Raw genomic sequence first — 24,439 nt, 5'->3', positions numbered from 1 at the left:
TCAACACAAATTCATATATTGATTACGTATTTTATGAAATAAAAATCAAGTCTACCGTAATAGCCGTATAGACTGAATATATGAAAAAAAATTAACCGCAATTTTGAATTCAATTTACACTAATATAACAAGATTTTATTATGGAAAATAACAAAAAAAATTTATTAAGATTTTTTTTTTTTAGTTTCGCAAAACGCAAAGATTTTAGAATAATCCTTCAATAACACCAGTTTCTGTGTCGATATCGAATATCATAGAATGCTGGTCTCGTAGGAAGTCCGGGCATTGTTTGAATCTGCGAATTATGCAAAAAAAAACAATTAATAATGAATAATAATGAGAAATATAATTGATTATTATATTATATACCTCTCCAGCAAGTGGATAAAGAAATCCGGCACCAACCGAAGCACGAATATCTTTAATCGGAAATTTAAATCCACTTGGTGCTCCTTTCAATGATGGATCATGTGAAATAGACAGTGGAGTTTTAGCGATACAAATATTCAATCGATCATAACCAAGTCTTTTATAAAGTTCTAAACGTTTTTGAGCTTGTTCACTATATTCCACACCATTGGCTCGATAAATTTTTGTGGCAATTTTTTCAATTTTCATTTCAATCGCATCTTCGTCATTGTAAACAAATTTAAAATGATTTTCCACATTTTTATTAGAAAAACAAGCATCAATTACGGATCGAGCTAAATCTATGGCACCTTCACCACCTTGTTCCCAATGATTAGCAATGCAAGCATCATAGGCACCATATTCAATAGTTTTTTGTCTAACTAAATCAAGTTCAAGATCACTGTCCGTAGAAAATCGATTGATTGCAACAACAACAGGTAAGCCAAAATGTTCTCGAATGTTTTCGATATGAATTTTAAGATTAATCAAACCTTTACCAACAAGATCAAGATTTTCTTCACGATATTCTTTTGGCAGAATAGCACCCGGTGTAACTAATGGTCCACCACCATGACTTTTCAATGCTCTTATTGTACATACCAATACTACCAAATCTGGCCGTAAACCAGAAGCACGTGATTTAATGTCAACCAATTTTTCAAGACCAACATCAGCACCGAAACCACTTTCAGTGAGAACAAAACCATCAGGACCGACCATTTCCAATGCAATTTTATCGGCAACAACCGATGAATTACCATGAGCAATATTGGCGAATGGACCACAATGAACAAACACTGGAGTTCCTTCCAATGTTTGTACAACTGTTGGTTTGATAGCATCTTTAAGCAAAACCATAACTGCACCAGTGACGCCTAGATCATCACATGTTATCGGTTTCGGTGGTTGATGTTTGGAAAATGCAACAACAATTTGACCTATTCTTCGTTTAATATCGGCCATATCATTACCTAAAGCTAAAATGGCCATTAATTCACTTGCAACCGATATATCGAATTGAGTTTTCCTTGATAATCCTTTTTCTGTTGGTGCCTGACCAATGGTTATCGACCGGAGATATCGATCATTACAATCAACAACACGATTCCAATTAATTGTATCGATATCGATATCTAATCGAGAAAAGTCCAACTTTTGTTTTTCAGTCAATTGATCTGGATCAATTTCCGTTGGAATGCCCAATTTTTCCAGACGTCTTAATTGTATTTTTGAGAATTTCCGTGGCTTATTCGGATGTTTTGGTACCAATCGATCGTAAAGAGCAGAATCTTTTTGTGTGGATTCATGAAAATAACGAGCATCTATGGCAGCAGCAATCAGATTATTTGCTGCTGATATGGCATGAATATCACCAGTAAGATGTAAATTAAATTCATCCATTGGAATCACCTGGGAATAACCGCCACCAGCAGCACCGCCTTTAATACCGAATGTTGGTCCTTGACTTGGTTGCCTAATGCATGCAATAGTATTATGATCTAAATGGCCACACAAAGCTTGTGCCAAACCGATTGTCGTGGTGCTTTTACCTTCACCCAACGGTGTAGGCGTCATTCCAGCCACGATGACATATTTACCCATTTTTGTCTGATCAAATTGTGCAGGTATTGTTCGATCAATTTTTGCTTTATAATGTCCATATGGTTCATATTCATGTTCATGGAGACCAATTTCATGACATAATTGTTTTATTGGTTTACATTTATGTGCACGAGTTATTTCAATATCACTAAGAACAAAAAAAAAACATTCGAAAAATTTCAATTATTTCCAGATTATTATTATTGTCACAATTTTATGTGTACATACGATGGTACCGGTGTAACACGATTTAATGAACTTTTTTCCAATTTCCACATTTTTACCAATGATAATAATGTTTGAAACTTTGTCGATGATGATGACCGATGTAATGAATTTATTAATAATGACGATGTTTGCTTTTTATTGACTGGAATAATAACATAATAATAATATCTAAGGGGTACACAGATCACCATGAATGGAGAGAGAGAGAGAGAAAAAAAAAGAGAATCGAAAAAAGAAAAAATTTTTCTAATTTGTAAACAAAAATGTCGTAGAAGTATAAAAATTTGAATGCAAAAAAAAATTGTTCGTTCTTTACCAAAGAAAAAAAAATAACCATCCTAACTCGTGATTTTTCCATAAAACTAGTTTTTTGTATTTTGCGATCATCATTTCAAAATCGCATTGATGACAAACGATAACATTGGATCCATAAATAAACTTGAATGATGATGATGATATCAATGTATTGCTGATACGATGAATGAATATAATGATGCATCAAAAAAAAAAAAAAATGAATAAATAAATATCTGGAAAATCAAGCTAAAATTGTTTGTTCGAATTTTTTTTTGTTTTGTTTTTGTCTTTTTGTCTGTTTGTTTGTTTGTATTAGGACGCACACACACACAGCGACACATTTGATTTTCTGAAATTTCTCATTTGACAAAAAAAAACTAAAAATCATTACACAATCTAGGTCGTTTAATAAATTGAAAAACAAACATTCCTTGTCCATTGGTTTTGTGGCTGTTGTTGTTTGTCCAAAAAAAAAATGTTGTAATTTGCATTATTTAAGCCTTGGTTAATAGAAATAAAAAAAAAATTTCTGATTCAAACACCAACAAGAACGCAGTGCACACATAACATTTTTCTGCGTTTTGGATTGCATCAAAGAAAAAAAAACGGATATATAAATAAAATAGTTTGAGATTCAATGGATGCTAATGTTGGTTATTTATCCAAAAAAAAAAGAAAAAAAAATTTCTTTCTCTCTTCTCTCGTATACAATGTTGCAATCATCATTCATTTTGATTCGATGATCATCATCAACATTCTTTATTAGACATTCATAATTTTGTTGTTGTCGATGTTGATGATCTATTTGAGCGCCATTTTATTGCTTTTTTTTATCAAAAAATTATTTAAGTGCATACGATCAAAATCAATCAATCAATCAATCGATCGATCGATAGATATTGAGGCTGACTTTATTTCTTTCTTTCTTGCTTACTGTTGTTGTTGTTGTTGTTGCTGCTCTTTATTTTCATTTCACACATTTGTCTAGTGATGATGATGATGATGATTATGGTGATTATGATTATCACGTCAACCAAACCCAATAAACCAAACCAACCAAATGATGATGGTGATGATGATGGACTTATTGATCGTGAATTAAAAAAAATTAGACTGACAAATTTCTTTTCTTCAAAATCTCTCTAAAAAAACTTGTATATTGAATTCAATGAATGACAAAAAAAAACAACATTTATTCTATATCAAAATTTTGAGTAACAAAAATGTATCGCAGTAACGGGTTCGTTTTCCAATATTTTATTCCTGTTGTCCATTGTCTAATTTTTCAGCTACACGTTTTGCAGATTCTACTGTATTGTTTATCAACATGGCCACAGTCATTGGACCAACACCACCTGGAACTGTGTGGAAAAAAAAACATTTAGCAAACAAAAAACAACATAAATGGCAATATTTAAGATCTACCTGGTGTTATATATGATGCAACTTCTTTGGCCGTATCGAAATCAACATCACCGACAAGACGTTGTCCACTTTTTTTTGTCGCATCAGGTATTGATGATATACCACAATCAATAACAACGGCACCTGTATTAAAAAAAAGTGGAAGAAAAAATTTGAATTTGCCTGTTTCCATGTTTCATTGTACGATTAGATCCTGTCGATTCAAAATCTTAATCAGGAATTTTTTTTTCATATGAAATAATTTGATAAGATTTTGAAACGACAAGATTGGACCGTACATTTTTATCATCATGAAATTGAATGACAAAGAATCATCGACGACAATCAAAAGTATGTTTTTATTCAATGTTACCTGGTTTAATCCATTCACGTTTGACAAACAATGGTTTTCCAATGGCAACGACCAAAATTTCGGCATTCCGACAAATTTCCGGCAGATTTTTTGTTCGCGAATGACAAACAGTGACGGTAGCATTATTCCAGATCAAAAGCTGAGCCATTGGTGAGCCGACAATTTTTGAACGACCAAGAACAACTGCTTGTGCACCTTCCATTTTGACACCGGATTTTTTAATCAATTCCAAACAACCAAACGGTGTGCACGGAATGAAACCTTCTTTTCCAGTAATTTTACCATGCAATAGATTTCCAGCATTAATGACGGTTAAACCATCGACATCTTTTTCCGGCGAAATCAGGTTTGTAATATAATGTGCATCAATAGGTTCTTCAGAATCGAATGGCAATTGTACGATGATGCCATGTACGGATGGATCGTTGTTCAATCTTTCAACTTCAGCAGCTAACTGTAGAATAAAAATTAAAAATTATCATAAAAATCATTAATGAAATTCAAACAAACAAACCTGTTGCGTATTCGTGGCTCTGGGCATTTGCAAATGAATCGAATTACCACCAATTGATTCGGCATAATTTTTCTTCATACGAATATAAACATTTGAATCTTCACGACCACCAACTTGAATAATGGCCAACATTGGTTTAATAGATATATGGCTCACCTCTTCACGAAGACGTGCACGGATTTCATCCGACACTTCTTTACCACTTAATAATTTAGCCATTTTTAAATTTCCGTTTTGATTGTCACTGGTAGAATTTCGATCCAAAATTGAAATACTAAATTTTCGTTTTTGTTGTTGTAGGCCTTGTTGTATGATGGAATGATGATTGAAATAACTGAAAATATTTGTTCTTCGTATATAATGATGATGTTCAGAAAGACTACCAATAATCGTACCATAAAAACAACAACAGCAGCAACAGCAACTACAACTCGTGATTGTTCGGTGATTCAAGGACATAAATAATGGTGGCAATTTACGATGAAACGATGATGATGATGATTGTGACAACCAATTGATGCTACGTTGATGATGATAATTTAAATAATCGATTACTATCATGATGAAATAAAAAAAATTGGTTTTTTTGCATTAATTCATATGAAGTAAACTAGCAGATTTTTTTTGAAAAATTTTTTCATGTTAAAAAACCTAGAAAATCTGGAATAAATGTCTCAATTTCAGAAATTTTCTCTGTGATTTTTAATTTTATTTTTCACAAAAAATTCATTGGATCAAGAAAAAAAATCAGCGAGATCACGTCATGGTTTTCATCAAACGATAAAACGATGATGATGCTGATCATAAAAAAATGGTCTTATCAAACGTTTTGTTTTGTTTTCATTTGAAAAAAAAACTGATAAACCATGACACGAGTATTTAAAAAAAATCGAATGATTTTTTTTCATGATTTTGTGGTGGCTAGATTTTTTTTCTTTCATTTATTTATTCATTGGAGAAAGATAAAAATTTCAAAAATGGACATTAAACTCACCATGATGATGATAGAAATGAGCTTCGTAATATACGAAATATTAGCATTCTGGATTCTTATTTTATTCATTAAACATGATAATTGGATTTCGAATCAAATATGGACAAAGTATGGGTCATTTTCGCGCAATAAATCGATTTGAAATATTTGGAAAAAAAATCCAATTGAAACCAAACAAAATATATATTGAAATATATTGGAAAAACCAAACATATGCCTTTGTTGACCGTTCATAGACTATGTAACAAGCTATTAAATTTGAGCTTTATTTAATTTAATTTAAATTAAATTTAAAATATTGATTTAATTATTTAATTATGGCGACATAATCTAATAAATTGATTAGAAGTAATTTTAATTGATTAAAAATTATTTAAAATAATTTTATTCATTCGAATGTTTGAGCATTTTTCGATTATGTTACAGTTGTTTTGAAGAGTAAATGCTACTGAAAAAATTTACACTGAAATTCCTTTTCCGTCTATTGTTGTTGAGCTGTTGTTTATTGTGCGACGTTTAGTTTTCTGTTGTGAAATTCGCTTTCGTTTTTGATTTTGATTTTCGTCATCATTATTAATCAAAAAATTTTGATTTTTTTTTCCCGATTCTGATTCAATTGAAAATTTTCAATCCAAAATGAGTGGTAGAGGAGGATATCGTGGTGGTGGTGGCGGCGGCAGAGGCCGTGGTTATGATCGTGGTGGTGATGGTCAAGGTATTAGCCTAGATGGATTTGAACGTGTTTTTTCGATTTTTTTCTTTTTTCTTTCAATTAATTTTTATTTATTCTATTTGAACAGATCGTGGGGGTGGCCGTGGTGGTGGATTTAATCGTGGCGGTGGTGGTGGTGGATTTAACCGTGGCGGTGGTGGTGGTGGATTTAATCGTGGCGGCGGTGGTGGATTTAATCGCGGTGGTGGACGTGGCGGCGGACGTGGTGGTGGTTCGGGTGGTGATCGTGGTTATCAACAGCCGAATGTTACATCATATCCTGAATCTCAAAATTATGCTATTGTTCGTCGTAGTGTTGAACCACATGGACAACACGGAAAACAAGTTGAATTATTGGCTAATCATTTCAAGATCAATGTTGGATCAGTTTTGGTGTATCAATATGATTTGAGTATCGATTTTGCCGACGAAAATGATCGTCAATATTTCAATGCTGACAATGATAAGAAGCAAAAATATTTTGCCAAACATTCATATGCAATTTTTCAAGAATTTGTTGCCGCTAATGCGAACTTTTTCAATTTCCATTATGTTTATGATCGTAGCAAGAATTTGTTCACTTCTAAACCATTGAATACGAGTGTATTGCCCAAAACAATCGAAGTACAAATTGAAAGTCGCAAAAAACATTTTCAAATCGCTTTAAACATGGTACAACAGATTGATCTGACTCATATTGATGAATATTACAAAATGACCGCATCGGATTTGCCTGAAGTTATGCGACATTTCATGGAGTTATTGTTCCAATATTGTTACACTTGTCGTTTTTTCTCGCATCAACATGGCTTTTACGATACCGATTCAAGTAGTTTGATGCGTGGCCCAATGGAATGGGTTAAGTTTGCTAGTGGTTTTAGCCATGGTGTTTGTCTTACCGAAATGGGATTATCGTTGAACATTCATTTGAAAACATCATGTTTGATCTCTCCTTCGGTGGATGAATTATCAAAATTGGTAACATTGATTGCTGGTGGCCGTGATCCATCACAATTTGGTCCTGGTGATATTGTTGCAGCGAATAAAATTATTCGTGGATTGAAAATTTACACTACTCATACTGGTCGTAAAACATGTTACACCATCAAAGGATTGACTGTTCAGAAGCCTAATGAACATAAATTCACTAAAAAAACTAAAGATCAAGATGAAGGTCAAATTGTATCGATTCAGGAATATTTTCTTGAAAAATACAAAGTGCGTGTACAAAATTATCCATTGGTTTCTACGGTTGGCAAAGAACAATTCATTCCACTTGAACTTTGCCGTATGGTCGATAAACAATTTTTGAACAATTCAAAAATTCAAGCCGATGCTAACATACCGAATGAATTGCTTCGTGTATCGACACATAAACCACTGATTTATTTCGATAAATTATCAAAAATTTCCAATCAAATTCCATCATTAAGTCCAGAATTGATGTCTGAATTTAAAACGGATTTTTTCACAAAACCAATTCGTTTCACTGGAAGGGTATTGGACACACCACGTCAAATGAATGCACAACGTATGGAACCGTTTTTTCGCTCCATACCGAAAACTCCATGGGCATTTGTTAGTTTGGATATCAATTTCAATAAACCGGACGTTGAAAACATTGTTAGTGAATTGGTGACAACTGCTAAACGATATAAGCTTGATTTATCCAACTGTCGAAACAAGATTGTTACACCAGTCAATCCTGGCAATCTGGCACAAGTGGATTTAATTTTTGCCAAAATTAAAACCGAAATTCCCGATTTGAAATTATTGTTTGTCGCATTGCCTCAATGTAATGTTTTTTCGATTTTATATCGCCAATAATTTTAATGTTTAACTAATTGATTTTTTTTTATCGAAAAAAAATTCTAGGTGCTGGCATGTATAACATGGTAAAATTTTGTGGTGATCAAAAATATGGTTTCGCTACTCAATGTTTGAATTCAATGAAAGCTAAACAACGTGGACGTGGATATTTAGACAACGTACTGTTGAAAGTAAATGGAAAAATTGGTGGCCAAAATAGTATTATCGATGCATCAGAATGGAAAAAATTACCATTCGATCATGCGAAAACCATGGTATGTGGTATTGATGTTAATCATCCTGGCCAAACGGAACGTATTGAAAGTTCAATTGCAGCCGTTGTTGGTAGCTATGATGATTTGTTTACATTGTATACGGCATCTATTTGTTCACAAACTAAACGTTGTGATGAAGAAATTACGTGTTTGGAACCAATGATTACAGAATTGTTGGATGCATATCATCAACGAAATAAATTCTATCCACAAACATTGGCTGTGTTTCGTGATGGTGTATCGGATGGCCAATTTCAGTATGCAGAAAAGGAAATCAAACAAATCCGTACGGCTTTTCGGAAAAAAGTACCGAAAGGAAAAATCATTTTCATCGTCGTACAAAAAGGTCATCGAACACGATTTGTATTGTCCAAACCGAGTGGCCCAAATGATCGTCCCGTGTATAATGTACCATCGGGAACTGTTGTCGATCACACTATTGTCGATCCATCACAACACATGTTTTTCTTGAATTCACATTTCTCACAATTGGTAAGTGATTGTTTTTTGTTGTTGTTGTTGTTGTAATTAATAAATTGTGTTATTCATAGGGAACATCACGTCCAATGAAATATGTTATATTGGAAAATGATTTCGACAAGAAAATATTCAACAATGATGCATTGCAAAAATTTGTTTTTTATCTTTGCCACAATTGTACTCGATTCCGTGGTGGTGCCATTGCTTTGCCAACACCAGTTCGTTATGCTGATCTTTGTGCTTATCGTGCTAAAATTCATGTTGAAGCCCAAATTGAAAAACTATGTATGCCTCGTGGCCAAATCATTCAAGGTGATTATGAAAAGAAATTGATTGATCGCTTGAATGAATTGGTAAAAATTCATCAATCACTTAAACGTGTTCTTTACTATGCTTAATGGCAAACAATATAAACAGATTCTCTTTTTTTTCAATCATTAAAATTTAAATTCAATTTCTATTTTTTTCTACTTTTTCGAAAAAAAAACAAAAATGTTCACACATTCATACATACAATTGTTAATCTTTCACAATTTATACTTTAATTTCATGAGTGAAAAAAAAATTTGTAATGACATAATTACACACAGCAGACACATTTTTTTTTTGAAACATTTACAAACATATTTCAATGATAATTTTCAATTTATAATTTCATGATTAAAATGAATATAAATTTCAAGTTAATATGTCGATAATATATGAATGAAACTTATTTATAAAGCTAATTGATTGTTTGATTGATTGATTATCATCATCAGTTGTTATTGTTGTTTTGTAGATGATCTAAATGTAACAATCATATGACGATTAATCCAACGAAATAATCGGGAAAAAATTTTACCATTTTTATTATTAGTGTTGTTAGTGTTTTTGATATGATCAAAAGTTCTAACACCACAATGGCCATCATCATCTGGTTGTAATAATTGATGATGTATGCCAAATGCAATCATAGCTTCAAGATCTTGTTTGATAAGAAATTCGAATCGTAATAGTTCATCGTCATCATTATCATTTATTTTGGACCGATAATCATGTAATAATGATGCTAATGAAATGTTTTCATTACGATGTGAACAAAATCGATACAATCGTAATTCATCTACAACATCAGTATCACAATCATCTACAATGTTGTTGTCTTCTAAACGATTAAGTTTGAAAATAAGTGATTTTGGTTTCAAAATTTGTATGCCAGAAATTTGATCCCATTTAATTAGACGACAACGATCAGAACGGGTACGATGGCAAGGTCCACGTAATGTATTATATCGTTGTAGATATAAATGATGATGATTTGAAGCAGCTGGTAACACATGATAATTACGCATTTCCGATTTTGGTCGATCCAATGATCCAGCTAATGAGCTTAGATTGACAGATGGTTTATGTGATATTATAAGACCTTGTTTAGCAATACGTATGTATAATAATTCTTTATCTGATACAGAACCAAAATTTAAAATTTCAAATACTGGAACATATTCACCACCAATACGTAATACATTTTGATGATGTTTACAACTATTCTTTTGACAATCATCATTCAATGTATATGATCGTGAACGATGAATTTTGAATGGAAATGTAATTCGTGGCATTTTGTTGTCGATGAAATAACAAACGCATAAAAAATTACAAACACGATAGAAATTTCGAAACAAAAAATGATCAAATGACAAAAGTTGTTTTTTTTTTGAATTAAACTTCTTTTCTATTTTTATCGCAATGAACCATAAAAGTAGATTTAGAAGTAAATGTTTTCATTCGATACTAGATGGCATTATTGTTGTTGCTTAATAAAGATTATGATGATGATAAATTCGAAGAAGAAGAAGAAAAAGTTTTGCTTTTCCAAAATCCAAACAAAAAAAAAAACAAATTCATCAAAAAGTTGAAATTTCATTCGTTCTGTCATTTTTCCTATACTGTTACTACCATGAAACATGTTTTTTGATCTGACATATGGATGTATTTCATCAATAGGTCATGAATACTGAGAAATATTTGAAAATTTATCATCATCTGAGGGTCAAAGACAACAAGACCAATATATGCAGATACAAATACAGAACCATTGAACCGAAATTTCCCGTTTCAAGTGTGTCAAAAATTTTCATCAATTAGTCGTCTGAATTCATTGAACGGATGGACCCCCTATTATATTATCAATCGATTTGTCCATTCAAATTTTTGTGCCATTTGGTTCATTCATTCAATGTGTCATTGAACATCTGCCACTTTTTTTTCATGGCTTTTTATTATTATCGTTTTTCAGTTTTTTTTCTGCCATGAAATCCTCGTCTTTTATTGTTATTTTATGTTACAGTCTCGTCTTGTTTGTCAAAAGTGTATGCCCTAGCTAGGTACTTTTTGTTTGTGTGTGTGTGTGTATGTATGTATGTCCCTGTTATTGTTCTGGTTCTCCTGGTTATTTTGTATACAACCAACAGCAGTAGTTTAACAACTATACAAAAATGATACACAATGTGGTGCAAGAAGAAAAAGACGAAAAAAAAATATAATCAAAAACTGAACAAAGAGCGTCGAATCGAATCGAATCATCATCATCATCATAAGGATCTGAGAATGATCCAGAAACACTAAAATCAAATAAAAAAAAATCCGCTTTGTCAATTTTTTTTTCTGTTGCTGCTGCGGCTGTTGTTGTTGTTACAATGATGCCACTACAACAAATGTTTCAGGGTAACATAAACGAAAAAGAAAAAATTTTTTTGGCTAACGGAAGCCAAAAAAAATAAATCGGTAAGTATTCACTAAAACACAAGCATTTTAGGACGTCGACTCAAAACAAATTTTTTTTCTTTCATTTTTAGCACTACCACCATTACCACCACCACCACCACCAAATAGCATCCGTTTTTCATTCGGTAGTTTTGAAACAGAAAAATTTTTCATTGGGAATATATCTGCAGTATGATGATTGAACGACCAACGACAACCAACCAACCAACCAACGCGCTAATACTCAGCTCATTTTATTTGATTTCATTTCATTTTCCACTGTACTGTAGCAATGAATTCATTGAAGCATCCGGACAATTTTTTTCTTCAGTTTTGACGAATGAATTTCAAATAAAACAAAACAAACAACAAACAGTATGTGGAAGCTGTATCAAAACAATATCATCATCAGTATTGTGCCGGTGTATTAAGATTCTGCGTAATTCTGCAAGAATTGACTGACAAACCTGCACACACGACGACGACGACGACGATGGCTATAATCATAGAATGGAATAGTCGATCTTTAATCGTAAATAAAAATAAAACAACGACAACGTTTTGCTACTATTGGTTTGATGGATAAGTGAAATCAGTGTGTGTATGTGTATGCCATTCACCCGAATTGTGTGTGTAAAATAGAATCGATCAATTGATGACAACTTGACAATTTAAAATTATTAGTTGTTGTTGTTGTCGCTGTTGTTTGTTTCATTACCAATTTCATTTAATTGATCATTTCCTTTTTTTTATTTCTTCCATGCAAATGTGATTTTACATTCTGTTCATTGAAATTATTCGCTTCGTTGATTTGTCATGTGTCGTAATTATGTCTGATTCAATTCATATATAAAAGGTATGTATGAACAAATGAATATGAATACATAGCATCTATATTGTTGTCGTTGTTGTTGTTGTTAAATAAAGAAAGTGGATCGTCATGAGCCACGCCGATAAAACGGCCGATGTTAATCATCCACCATCATCATCTACAACTAATAATTATCGGCCACCACAACCGCCACCACCACCACCTAGAAGTGTTTTTCATTATTGGAAACATTCTTCACAACAACAACAACAAAAAGAAAAACAATTGAAAAAATATTCATCATCATTGGATGAAACAACATTAAATATTTGCGGTAATAGTGGTGGTTATAATAAACATTCCAATCAACGTAACATTGTTAATAGACGGCCAATAACTGTACAACGAAATGATAATTTTGAAATATTTTATTCATCATCATCATCATCAAGTGATGAAAATGATCAGAATTTAAATCATCACTCAATCAATCACAATCAACATCAACGAAAACATCATAGTCTTAGTGATAATCCAAGATCATCAAGAAATCAACAACCTCGAAACATTCGTCATCGTTCAAAATTTTGTTATCAAATTAATCCATCCACTACTACTGTTACCAATACAAAGGAGAAAAATTCAAATCAAACTCTTCATAGTGAATTGTTACCTCGTGAACCATCAACATCATCTTCATCATCATCATCGGATTCTGAATCATCATCATCATCATTATCATCATCAACATCAACATCAACATCAACATCTTCGCTTTCAGAAGCATCTTTTGATCTGGATCAGATCGAATCAGCTATTATTCAACAACAGCCAATAACAGAATCAATTTATCGACAACAGCCACATAAAGAACAACATACAAACAATTTGAATAGATTCACATTTTCATCGATATCAGCAAATTCTTTTCCATCATCGTCATCTAATCAACGTCAACAGAACTATAAACAACAGCAGCAACAACAAAAAACACCAAGAAATTCTTCAACATTTTGGGATGTAAGTCGTATTTTGTTAATTTTTATTATTCATTGAATCATTCAACCATAAATCTGTGTAATTGATGAAAGATTCTTTCTTTTTTTCTGTGCATTGAATTCTGAATTCAGAATCAGGTTCAGTCAATTTGTTCATCATCATGATCATCATCGATGAATGAATAGAGATCACAAAGTAGCTTTTTTATATTTTTTGTTTTGATTGAATTTTTCATTTTGTTTAGAATTCCACACAATGATTTACTGATGGTAATTGAAGCTAAAGAATTTCTTTTTCTCACTTTTAGAATTTTCATACTAAAAAAATTCTGATCATGTTTCGTGAGTAAAGAAAAAAAATGACGCCCAATCCTGTCAAATGTCCATAAGAAACATTGTACGGTTATTATTATCGATGATTAACAATGTTAATCTATCCAGAAACGTTCATTGCTTGTTATATATAGACATCAATCGATCGATTGTCTATGTTGTATCCCGTGTGATTTATTATTATTGTTGATGAGAAAAACTAAAACTTTTTGCTGTTGTTGTTGTTGTTGTTGTTTCTCTGATTCGATTTGACAAATATCCTCCATCATCATCATCAATTTTGGATGTGAATCAAAAATTTTTAAATCCTTGAAGACACAGACACACTAGCACTAGTTTGATTCTGGAAAGAATAATTTTCCGCAACAAACAAACAAAACTTTTTTTTTGCTGCTTTTCTCTTTAATCCCAATCTTTAAGTCACAATACCATACTTTTGTTGTTCCGATTGATTATTTCCAATTATCAATCATCCACTATTTTCGCTTCTATAGAAATGAATTTTCTTTGTTCATTATTTGTAATGAGATTTACATTTACATTTGCTTTTTTGTTTCTTCTACATTTGAAATTTGAATTTTTTTTCCATTTTCACTATCATGATGGTATCGAATTTCTTTCCATTTTCTATTTAGTTTGTAGAAAATAAAAACATTTGGTCTCTCACTCACTTTGGTCATTCATTCTATTTTAGTGATTTTTCTCTCTGTCTGTCTTTTTTTTTGTATCAAAAACATCATCATTGTCTTAATGACGATGATGATGACGATGACGGAAAACCCAAAAATAACAACTATCTTACACTACAAAAGATGATGGCCACTTATGTGCATCAAATATGAAGAAAATCTGAAAATTCAAGAATGTGACGATTTTTTTCTTTTTATTTCATTTCGTTTCGTTTGTTTGTTTGTTTGACTGACTTTGTACAAGTGATGTCAAGAGTGTATGTCATTTATAACTTTATATATGAACACACAATGGTACAGAGAAAGAGAAAGTGAAAGCATCTTGAAACGATAATATCAACACAACTTCAACAAAAAAAAAAAAAAAAAATAAAAGCCAAGACAAAATATAAGAATCACAAACAAACAAACAAACAAACGGGAAAAAATTTTTTCAATTTTCAACAAGGAATTTTTACCTTGAATTTCATTCCATTTATTCGTTGTCACGTCATTCGAGTTGAACTTTACTTTTTTTTTTGGAGTCCGTAAAAAATTGAATTTCTAAACATTTTTTTTCTTCTTGTTTTTTTCCATCAAGAATTGAATTTCATTGAATTTGTCGTGAATTTTTAAAATTTTTTGAATTTTTTTGGTTTTTTTTTTGGCTACTGCAAACAAGCTGTATGATCAATGATTGTGAATTTCCATTGGATTGTCATTGGTTAATGACAAGATTTTTCAATTATCTATATTTGAAACATATCATCATCATTGTTGTTACACATTGCTATATGTTCATTATCAATATATTGTTGTTGACAAAACATTGAACATCACTGTCATTGTTATATATCTTATTAGATTAATCCGATTATTATGTTTATTATTACATTTTTACCATTATATTGATGATAAAACATGAAAAAAAATTCACCATGGAATCATTCGGACCATGGCCATTTATTATCATTTGCTTTTTCCAACAATAAATATTATTATTATTATTATTATATAATCCTCATCCTTCATCATCGAAATGAAATGACCAGAAATAAAAAAAAAGAGAGAATCATTCGAACAAACGAAGAATAAGACGAAGAACTTGGATCCATATTATTTTCGTAACAATAAAATTGGCTTTTACACTGTTTTCTTACAATATTAGTTACATATATCCATCCATTAGTAGCTATTTGATTTATCTTTGTTTTTTTTTCGAAAATTCTATCAAAAATGATTGATGAATTCCAAGTGTGAATGCTAACAGTTTTTTTTATTTATTGACCATTTCCACATTTACAACAGGTAATGATGATGATGATTTTATCAGTTTATCATTTCCTAGTTAGTTATCAGTAAGAGAATCGATAATGTATCAATGTTTTTTTTTCGTCGTCGTCGTCGTTGTCGTTGTAGTATAAAACCGGTATTATATTACAGTAGTAACAACAACAACAACAACAACAAAAACATTGTAATTAGTCTGATCTGAAATTTCTTGTGGTCATGGATCTATAATGTAACCATCACTGTGTACAAGAATTTTGACCTCACTATCACTGATGATGTGTGGATGATAATGACCGAGGAAATGTATTTGTTTTATTTTTTCTTCTCAATTCATCAACAACAAACCGTTTGATTTGACCTTTTTAGGTGTGTATGTATGTGTATGGTTCAAAGTTCAAAGTATTTTAATAGTTGAATGATGATGATCATCATCAAAAACCGAACAAACAATCAATCTCGTGACATTGAATTATCTAGAAAAAAAAGGAAAAAACATCAAATCCAAACGGTTGGTTGCGAGTGAATTGAATATTTGAATTTTTGAAAAATTTTTCCCTTGTGTGTGTGTGTGTGTGTTTTGTATATGTGAGTAGTTTTTCGGTCTACAAATAAGTAATCGTTTCACCATCATCAACAATATTTGTTGGCAAGCCTAACGAATCGATAATAAGATGGTTTGTTTTTTTTTCTTCTGTTGCTGCTGATGCTAATTTTATTTCAAATTGTCGATGTTATATAATGATGTACATATTATCTAACCATGATATTGATATTAAGATTTTTTTTTGTTTGTTTGTTTGTTTGATAATGATGATGGCATCATGTAGCGCCAAAACAATGTCACGTTATATACGAAGTTTCAACAATTTTTAATTTGATTCGATTCGAATTCAATTCAAAGCAAATTTTTTCTTTGTTATATCTGACAGAATATTTTTTTTCGGTCGTCGTCGTCCTCGTTGTTGTTGCCTGGTTGTTTGTTTTCTTAACTAAAACTTTACCTTTCAGAAATGATATCTTCTATGATAACCGACCAAAGTGACTAACCCTTTTGTGGTGGCAAAAAAAAAAATGAACAGCTACAGCTTAGTGTTTAAGCTAGATGGAAAAAAAAATTTATATTCTCCATGGATTCCTGGTGAATTTTGTTCCATCATTCTTCATTTTTTTCGGTGCTAATAATAATAATTTATTTATGTGACTTTGTGTGAATAATAATTCTTGAAACTAAACTCGATTTCACTACTACTCTGTGTGCGTGTGTTTTGAATGAATTTTTCAAGCTTCATTTATTACAACAGCAAACAACCAGAGTTTATTTTTTTCTACTCGGTGATAAGATGTTGTTCAAATCCAATTAAAATTAACCCTAAAGAAAGAAAGGTAGGCATTTGATTTGTGTGATGATGGTGGTGGTGGTGGCCAACACATTTCAATGGTAATCAAAAAAAAAAAAAAAACAAGATTCCATAATCAAAATTGTTTGAAAATTTTATTGTAGTATGCCAGTGGCCCTTTTTGAAAATGTCATTCAAATGTTGTTGTTGTATATACATATCTATGACATAATGACAGTGTTTATCTTATAAGTGAGAATTTGAATTTGATTGAAAATGATAACCAATAAATTCAAGTGTGCGTGTGTGGGTTTCATATATGTGTTGGATGTAGGAGGTATTGTACAATTTATTCATTCATTCAACTTGTTTTTGGCCATCTTCAATGTGTGTGTGTGTATGTAATATGCATGAATGGTAATTATGTAATGGCGCCATTCACCATTGGTGGTGACAGAATATTTCTTTTTTTTTGACAAAAAGACCAAAAAAAAATCACCCACGGAAATCAATGAATTTTTTTTTCTTGGTTTATAAGTGCCTATAAAAGGCGCGCCGATTTTCATTCATGAATATCTTCTTTCCGGTTCATTATCATCATCATCATCATCATAATCATCATTTTGAATGATTCATTGAATCATTGACCGATTTTAATGAATGAATGAATTAGGTAAAATTCCATTCATTTTGTGACGAGGATTCTCATAAAAATTTTTTTTTTCGTTCTCTTTTTTTATATATCGAAAATTGCGTGATTCATAAACGCCCTTTTTATTGTTCTATTCAATTTCCATATATATACATAAAACTTGGTTATCGAAAAGTTTTTTTTTTCATTTTCATTTTTTGTTCATTTTGTGTTCTGAAATTCTTGTATTATTTATCTTGTATAAATGCATGTGATATGATGGGAATTTTTTTTCAGTATTCAGTCGTTGCAATTAGCATTAATTAAACATTATTATTATTATTATTACACACACAAAACACAGAAATGAATAGAAGAAGAACCTCTCAATATTACCACTCCTAAAAAAAAGAAGAATTGTATTTCGTCGTCGATTAATTGAACTATCGATTGTTCGTCATGTATATAGATATAAAAAAAGGTCACAGCCATAATTTGATCTAGTCTAGAAATTATTTTACTACCAAATTACACAGATTGTATTGCATTATTGATCAACTGAATGATGATAATGTTGTCATAATTTGAATTTCCATTCTCCATTACTCTCGAAATTTGAATCCGATGATCGAAAAACAATGTTGACGACAAAAAAAAACTAATTAATTTGCTTTTTTTTCATCTTTCGATAGTTTTAATTATCATAAAAACCAACGATGATGATGATGATGATGATGATCTGATGGTGATAATTTGGTCATCATCATCGTCACCAGTAGTAGTACCATAGTCATAAATTTTTTTTTGTTTGATTTCAATTTTAAAAAAAACTTTTTAACATTCTTTTAAAAGGACATCCTGTGTGTATGTCCATGTGTGTGTGTGTGGGAACCCCTGCTGCTACTGATTTGTACTGATGAATAGCAGCAGCAGCATCGATTATTATCATCATCATCGACTTTTATTACAACCACGATGACGACAATGACGACGACCTCAGATTTGTTATATCTTGAAGATTCCATCTCTCTCTCTCTCTCTCTCTCTCTCTCTCTCTCTCTCTCTCTCTCTCTCTCTCTCTCTCTCTCTCTCTCTGTGTGAGTGTGTGTGTGTGAATCGAAGAACAATAGCCACCACAAAAAAAAGAAAGAAAAAAAAGACCCTCCAAGTTTAATGCGAGAGAGACAGAGAGATTATTATCCTCTCTACAATCATGATTTTCGTTGTTTTTTCTGACGATGATGATGCTTAGATCTATTACTATTACTACTACTACAACAACAAAGGTATTTTAAGAATTTGAATTATGCACTTATTATTTTGGTTTTGATTTGATTTTGTTTTGTTCGGTCGGTCGGTCGGTCATTCAGACGATAATCGAAATTGGTTGGTTGGTTTTTTCGATTGTTGATTGTTGTAGTTGATTATAGAGATCACGCATTCAATTCAATTTTTCCATTTCAATCATCTCAATCTCTTGAATGTAATAAAGGAATTTTTTTTCACCGAAATAGACCGGAATTATTATTTTTATTTGTTATTCGGTAATTAGTGTTTATAAAAATTTACCGTAGATGGGAAAAAAATGAATAAATTTTCTAGAAAAATAAACAAGTTCATTGTTCAAGTAGAAATATGAATCATCATCAGTGGTGGTGGTGGTTATGTGGTAATTATCATCCAGATCACACTGGTTGTGCAAAAGGGTTTTTTGACACTTGCTATAGAAAGATTTTCGTTTTCATTTTCATTATTTCAATGATAAATAGATCGATTGATGATTGATTGATTTTGTTTTTTTTTAATATTTTACATTTTTTTAAAATTCTTTTCTTTGTTGTTAGCAACAAATTCCATGAATTCCATCGTAGTTTCATTCATCAATTTTGAAAATTGTTAATTCACAAGTTTTTTTTTGGCCAATCAGGATTTGATTTTTTTTTTTTTAGTCATTGAAATCAATTTAGATTAATGTCAAATGGTGATTTATTTCTTTTGATGGTCCTGTGTGTGTGTGTTTGTCGATTGGTATTTTATTTTTATGAATGACTTGATATAATTGGATTCATATTTTGTATGTTTTTCTTGTGAATTTGTTTTTTTTTTCTCATCAATCAATGATATTGAAAAAATAAATCAATCAATCATAATGGGTGTGTGTTTGCTAATCAATAACAATAACCCCATCATCATCATCATCATGATATTATGACCATTCAATGTTGATCTGTTGTCAACGCCATTGAAAATATGAATTGCAATCAAACCATGCAATCCTGAATGATAATGATAATTTCCATTGTGTTGTTATATCATCATGGTCGACTGCATAATTCATGAAAATTTTTTTTTTCTTCTTCAAAGAATCAAGTTCATTGATGATTATGAACATTGACAAATCGACGATGTGTGTGTGTGTGTGTTCTACTACCCCTTCTTTTTGATCACGTTTTTTTATCATTTTCTGAATATTCTCTTTATCCTTTCTTTGTGGATCTTAAATTCATTCCATGGTCATTATCATGATGATGACTCATCATCATAATCATTGTAGTAGAATAATGATGATGATTATGATGAAAAAGCAAAAAATAGACATTGAAAGTTGTGTGTATGTGTGTGTTGTCTTTTTTTCTTCTTCTTCTTCTTCTGGCTAATTGATACATAGGTCGTTGTCATTCCATTATCAATTTGTTGTTTTCTATATTCAGAAATAAAATGGCTATACCTCTTTCCACTGTGTCCATTGTATCGGTTCATCGATTTTTGTTTTTGTTGTTGTTGTCGTTGCTGTAATGATGAATCAAATTATTAGATTTTGATTTTTTTTCTTATTTTTTTCTCTCTTTTTCTCTCACTTTTTTTCTTTCTGTTTTCGACGAAAAAAAACCATTATCACATTGATAGATAGATGGATAGATTGCTCCTGTTTCTCTTTGTATTTTTTTTCAATTATGGTGTCAAATGACTTTTTGTTGTTATTGTCGTGTGTATGGTTTAATGCGAAACTTTACTGTGTGTGTGTGTTCTTGTGTGTAGCACAATTGGGCCATTTATTCGATATATTGGAGTTGAACGAAAACGTATATATTGAAATGACCTTTGACTATTGAAAACAAAAAAAAAAAATGAAAGAAATCATCTAACGTTACCGTTTTATTTTTATTTTCATTTTGTCTCATCGTCTCATATTGATCAATTGAAATAGAATTAGGCCAAATTCCTTTTTTTTCAAAAAAAAAAAAATTTCCGTTCATTATGATTATGATGACCTTTGTTGCTTGTGTGTGTTTTCAACAAGGTCAAACACACACACACAAGCAATATTGTCCTTGTTGTATTGGGTGCATTCACAATGAACAAATATACCGTTTTGGTCATTTTGATGATGATCCACATCTTTCAATAGAAAACAAATCGAAAACCATAAGGCAAAATAATAAAAAAAAGTAATCGAATTTTCAGAACAAAGAAATGAAAAAAAACTTTAGTTTTACGTTGTGTGTGTCTAAGTGTGTATGCGTCGTCATGTTATCTTGGTCACGGTTTTTTTTTCTTTCATTCGTTGAAAACTTGAATTGAATATCTAATTCACATTCACATTTACATTTACATTCAGAATGTTAATTTATTCGATGGTGAACAAAAAAAAAAAAATTCGGAAATATCAAATAATAATCGGATTTGTGTTTTTCATTTGATGATTGAAATTAAAAGTGGTGCTTCTCTCCCTGTGTGTGTGCATGTTACAACACTCACCAGGTTAGGTTCGTAACAAGACAACAAGATAGATAGATAAATCTAGAGATCGAAATATTCCTCATCATTTCCTTAGCACATTCCATTCGGTTTGTTTTTTTTTCTCTTTCTCTCTTGTCGATAACATCTATGCCGAACTTTTTCTAAACGTGCAAATAACAACAGCAACAACAATTTGTCCATTTGAATTTATGAATGTATCACATTAATTCGCGGTGTTTTTTTTTTTTTTTTTTTTTTTTTTTTTTTGATAATTGATAATCACAAGATATTCCCGCCTCTTTTATTTTTGAAGATCCGCATTTTTTTCCTCTCAATGTTTGTCAATGTTGCTGCTGTGAATAAAATTTGATTTGACATTTTTTTATGACGAAAAGAATATTCTCTGTTCCCTTTTTTTGTTTGTCTGTTTGTTGAAATTTGAAATTTAAATTGAATTTTTTTTCTTCTTCTTTTTAAATTCGATTCTTTTCTTTTCTTTTGTTTGGTTACATCATTCGTTGTTGTTGCCAAAAAACAAATAGATTTTTCACTGTGTATGTGTGTGTGTGTGTTTGTAACGGAAATTCTTTATTTTTTTTACGAACTAGAAAATTTTCGGGAAATTGAAAACTGAAAATAATGATAATGATTGGAAATGATAGTAATTTCCGCAATCATTTACTACTGTTAATAATCTGTGTATGGTAAAAAAACCAATAGGATGAGACAATTGTTTCACATTTTGGAATTTTCACCATCACCATATACACACTGGTATTATGATTGAATTTTTTCTGTAATTTTCTTCAAGCAAATATTTCATTGATAATGTAAGTGTATATGGTATTCATTCTATATAAAAATTAGCATATGAAATGAAAATATATTCAAATAAGTTTTATTCACATTTGCTACTGTAAAATGATGATGACAAACCAAAAACCGAACCATCATACAGAAGAAAAGAAAAGAATCATGTCATTTTTTTTCATTTCATTTAAATTTATCGATTCTTTATTCATTGTTTGAATGAGAAACAAAAAACTGGCTTGATTCAAATTCAAATGAGTTTGGTTTTTTTTTGATGACCAAAAGTTTTCTTTTTTTTTTGCCCATTTCCATTGATTGATTGGCTGATAATTGATTGTGTTTGTGTGTGTGTGTGTATGTCTGCGTCTGTTTTTGTTTACAATTATCAATCTAAGTAGAGAGAAAGGAAAAAAATTGAAAGAATTCGTCCACAATGGTTTTGTTCATGGCTGGCCAATTTTCATTTGAAAATTCACTAGATCTACATCGTGGATCGTCGTATAAATTATTCAGCAAATTTTGTTTCTAATTAGATTTTTGATGGAGAATTTTATTGTCCCTTGTTTCTTGACACATCCAAATGATATATGAAATGACATTCGAGAATAATAAAGCCACAAAAAAACCCGGATATGTTTGATTGGAAAAATTTGAAATAATGATGAAAAAAATGCATGACGAATCGGACTGTTTTTTTTTTGTTTCCATTTCATTCATTCAGTTTATATATTCAGGAATTTTATTTCCAAGAAAAGAACAAAAAAAAACCTACAACATACGGCCATAAAAAAAATCAGTTTATGATTCATCAACGATGATAATGATGATGATGATCATTATTATTACTTTTGTTTTGTTGGTCAATCAAAATCGATAACAGCTGCTGTCATGTGCTGAAAATGTAGTAAAAACCCAATAGGGAAGCCGAAGGTTTATTTTTTTTTTGTTCTGATTTAGCTAATTTATATATTGGTAAATAATAAACACCGTGTGTATAGACCACCAGGCTATTTTGAATATATTTGTCTTTTTTTTTTTTTTTTTTTTGGTTTATGACTCATCATGCCCGAGGACAAACGTACATGAGAAATCAATTAGACCAATCAAATTGATCAAACATTTGATATGTGTGGCCAGCCAATTATTATACTTGCCTTTTACATGTTTTTTTTGTTCTGATTGAAACTTTTGACCTGCCGCTGTGTGTCCATGTGTGTGTGAGTTTGATGACAAATTCAATTCAATAATTATCGATCAGTTTGAGACCACCAGATTTGAATTTTTTTTTAATGACTACAAGTCGTTTTTGGATGTGCCAATGTTTTTTTTTTTTTTGACTTGAAGCCATTTTCATTGGCACACAAAAATCATTCGTTTCAGCTGTTATTAACATTTGTGTTTTTTTTGTTGTTGCTGAACCTATTAATTTATTGATTAATCGATCATTTGCACAAATTGTCAGATGTCATTAGGCCTTCCCAAAAACGAGAAAAAATTTCATTCATAAATTGGTAATTGATTGATGAGAATTGATTTTTTTTTATCAATCTGATTGATCGTTTGAATAAAAATGATGATAATTAAAAAATCATCTCCATTCTCCATGTGTTATCTATGAATGGCCCATAAAATTTTTTTTTTATTTTTCACGCTTTATGTTTGATAATGGCAAAAAAAATGATCATTACTGATTAAGAATTTTGATAAATCAATCAATGAATCGATCAATCATTTTAAAAGTGTCAAAATATTTAGTCTGTTTCGATTGTAGGTCATTGATGATGACCATCATTAATGGTGGATTATCTTTGTGATTTGAATTTTTTGATTTTTGTTGTTGTTTTTGTTGTTATTTACGCTTGAAATAAACAATTTGATGATATGTCATGGCAAAAAATCAATGTTATGCAATCATCATCATCATCATGACCAATGACCATCATCATCTTTTTTTCTGTATAATTGAACAG

General features: G+C 30.9%; 4 protein-coding genes across 7 annotated transcripts in view; 2 read left to right on the top strand and 2 right to left on the bottom strand.

The window, feature by feature from the left end:
- Positions 1-108: 108 nt before the first annotated feature.
- Positions 109-5,978, bottom strand: LOC124495796 (NAD-dependent methylenetetrahydrofolate dehydrogenase). The gene is given in 9 exon segments (XM_075733634.1): positions 109-246; positions 248-295; positions 370-2,161; positions 2,242-2,310; positions 3,821-3,899; positions 3,964-4,086; positions 4,316-4,769; positions 4,830-5,349; positions 5,824-5,978. Coding segments are annotated over 9 exon segments (3,174 nt in total). The 5' UTR covers positions 5,871-5,978; the 3' UTR covers positions 109-204.
- A 331-nt stretch (positions 5,979-6,309) lies between these two features.
- Positions 6,310-9,555, top strand: LOC124495792 (protein argonaute-4). Its single transcript, XM_047059223.2, has 4 exons — positions 6,310-6,538; positions 6,624-8,330; positions 8,411-9,111; positions 9,171-9,555. The coding sequence occupies exons 1-4, from the start codon at positions 6,460-6,462 to the stop codon at positions 9,495-9,497; spliced, it is 2,814 nt and encodes a 937-aa protein (XP_046915179.2). The 5' UTR covers positions 6,310-6,459; the 3' UTR covers positions 9,498-9,555.
- Positions 9,556-9,618: 63 nt separating this feature from the next.
- LOC124495769 (uncharacterized) lies at positions 9,619-10,772 on the bottom strand. The gene is made up of 2 exons (XM_075733635.1): positions 9,944-10,772; positions 9,619-9,885 (listed from the first exon to the last, which is right to left on the bottom strand). The coding sequence occupies exons 1-2, from the start codon at positions 10,701-10,703 to the stop codon at positions 9,857-9,859; spliced, it is 789 nt and encodes a 262-aa protein (XP_075589750.1). The 5' UTR covers positions 10,704-10,772; the 3' UTR covers positions 9,619-9,856.
- Positions 10,773-10,995: 223 nt separating this feature from the next.
- The window catches only part of LOC124495359 (Src homology 2 domain-containing protein sprint), a 28,787-nt gene continuing 15,343 nt past the window's right edge, over positions 10,996-24,439 (top strand). The window contains exons 1-3 of one of the 4 annotated variants that reach the window (XM_075733628.1): positions 10,996-11,868; positions 11,940-12,379; positions 12,775-13,678. In XM_075733628.1, the coding sequence (XP_075589743.1) occupies positions 12,788-13,678 (891 nt within the window). In that variant the 5' untranslated portion in view covers positions 10,996-11,868; positions 11,940-12,379; positions 12,775-12,787. Of the gene's footprint in view, positions 11,869-11,939; positions 12,704-12,774; positions 13,679-24,439 lie in introns of all 4 variants that reach the window. The other 3 variants (XM_075733626.1, XM_075733627.1, XM_075733629.1) reach the window with 3 other exon arrangements.

The sequence above is a fragment of the Dermatophagoides farinae genome, chromosome 8 (assembly GCF_024713945.1).
Source record: "Dermatophagoides farinae isolate YC_2012a chromosome 8, ASM2471394v1, whole genome shotgun sequence".
Lineage (NCBI taxonomy): Eukaryota > Metazoa > Arthropoda > Arachnida > Sarcoptiformes > Pyroglyphidae > Dermatophagoides > Dermatophagoides farinae.
This window is presented reverse-complemented; position numbering and strand designations above follow the sequence as displayed.

Coding starts and splice junctions, on each gene's coding strand:
- LOC124495792 (XM_047059223.2), top strand. CDS start 6,460: ATGAGTGGTAGAGGAGGATATCGTGGTGGTGGTGGCGGCGGCAGAGGC. Junction 6,539..6,623: donor TCGTGGTGGTGATGGTCAAG/GTATTAGCCTAG, acceptor CTATTTGAACAG/ATCGTGGGGGTGGCCGTGGT. Junction 9,112..9,170: donor ATTCACATTTCTCACAATTG/GTAAGTGATTGT, acceptor TGTTATTCATAG/GGAACATCACGTCCAATGAA.
- LOC124495769 (XM_075733635.1), bottom strand. CDS start 10,703: ATGCCACGAATTACATTTCCATTCAAAATTCATCGTTCACGATCATAT. Junction 9,886..9,943: donor CAACACTAATAATAAAAATG/GTAAAATTTTTT, acceptor TGTTACATTTAG/ATCATCTACAAAACAACAAT.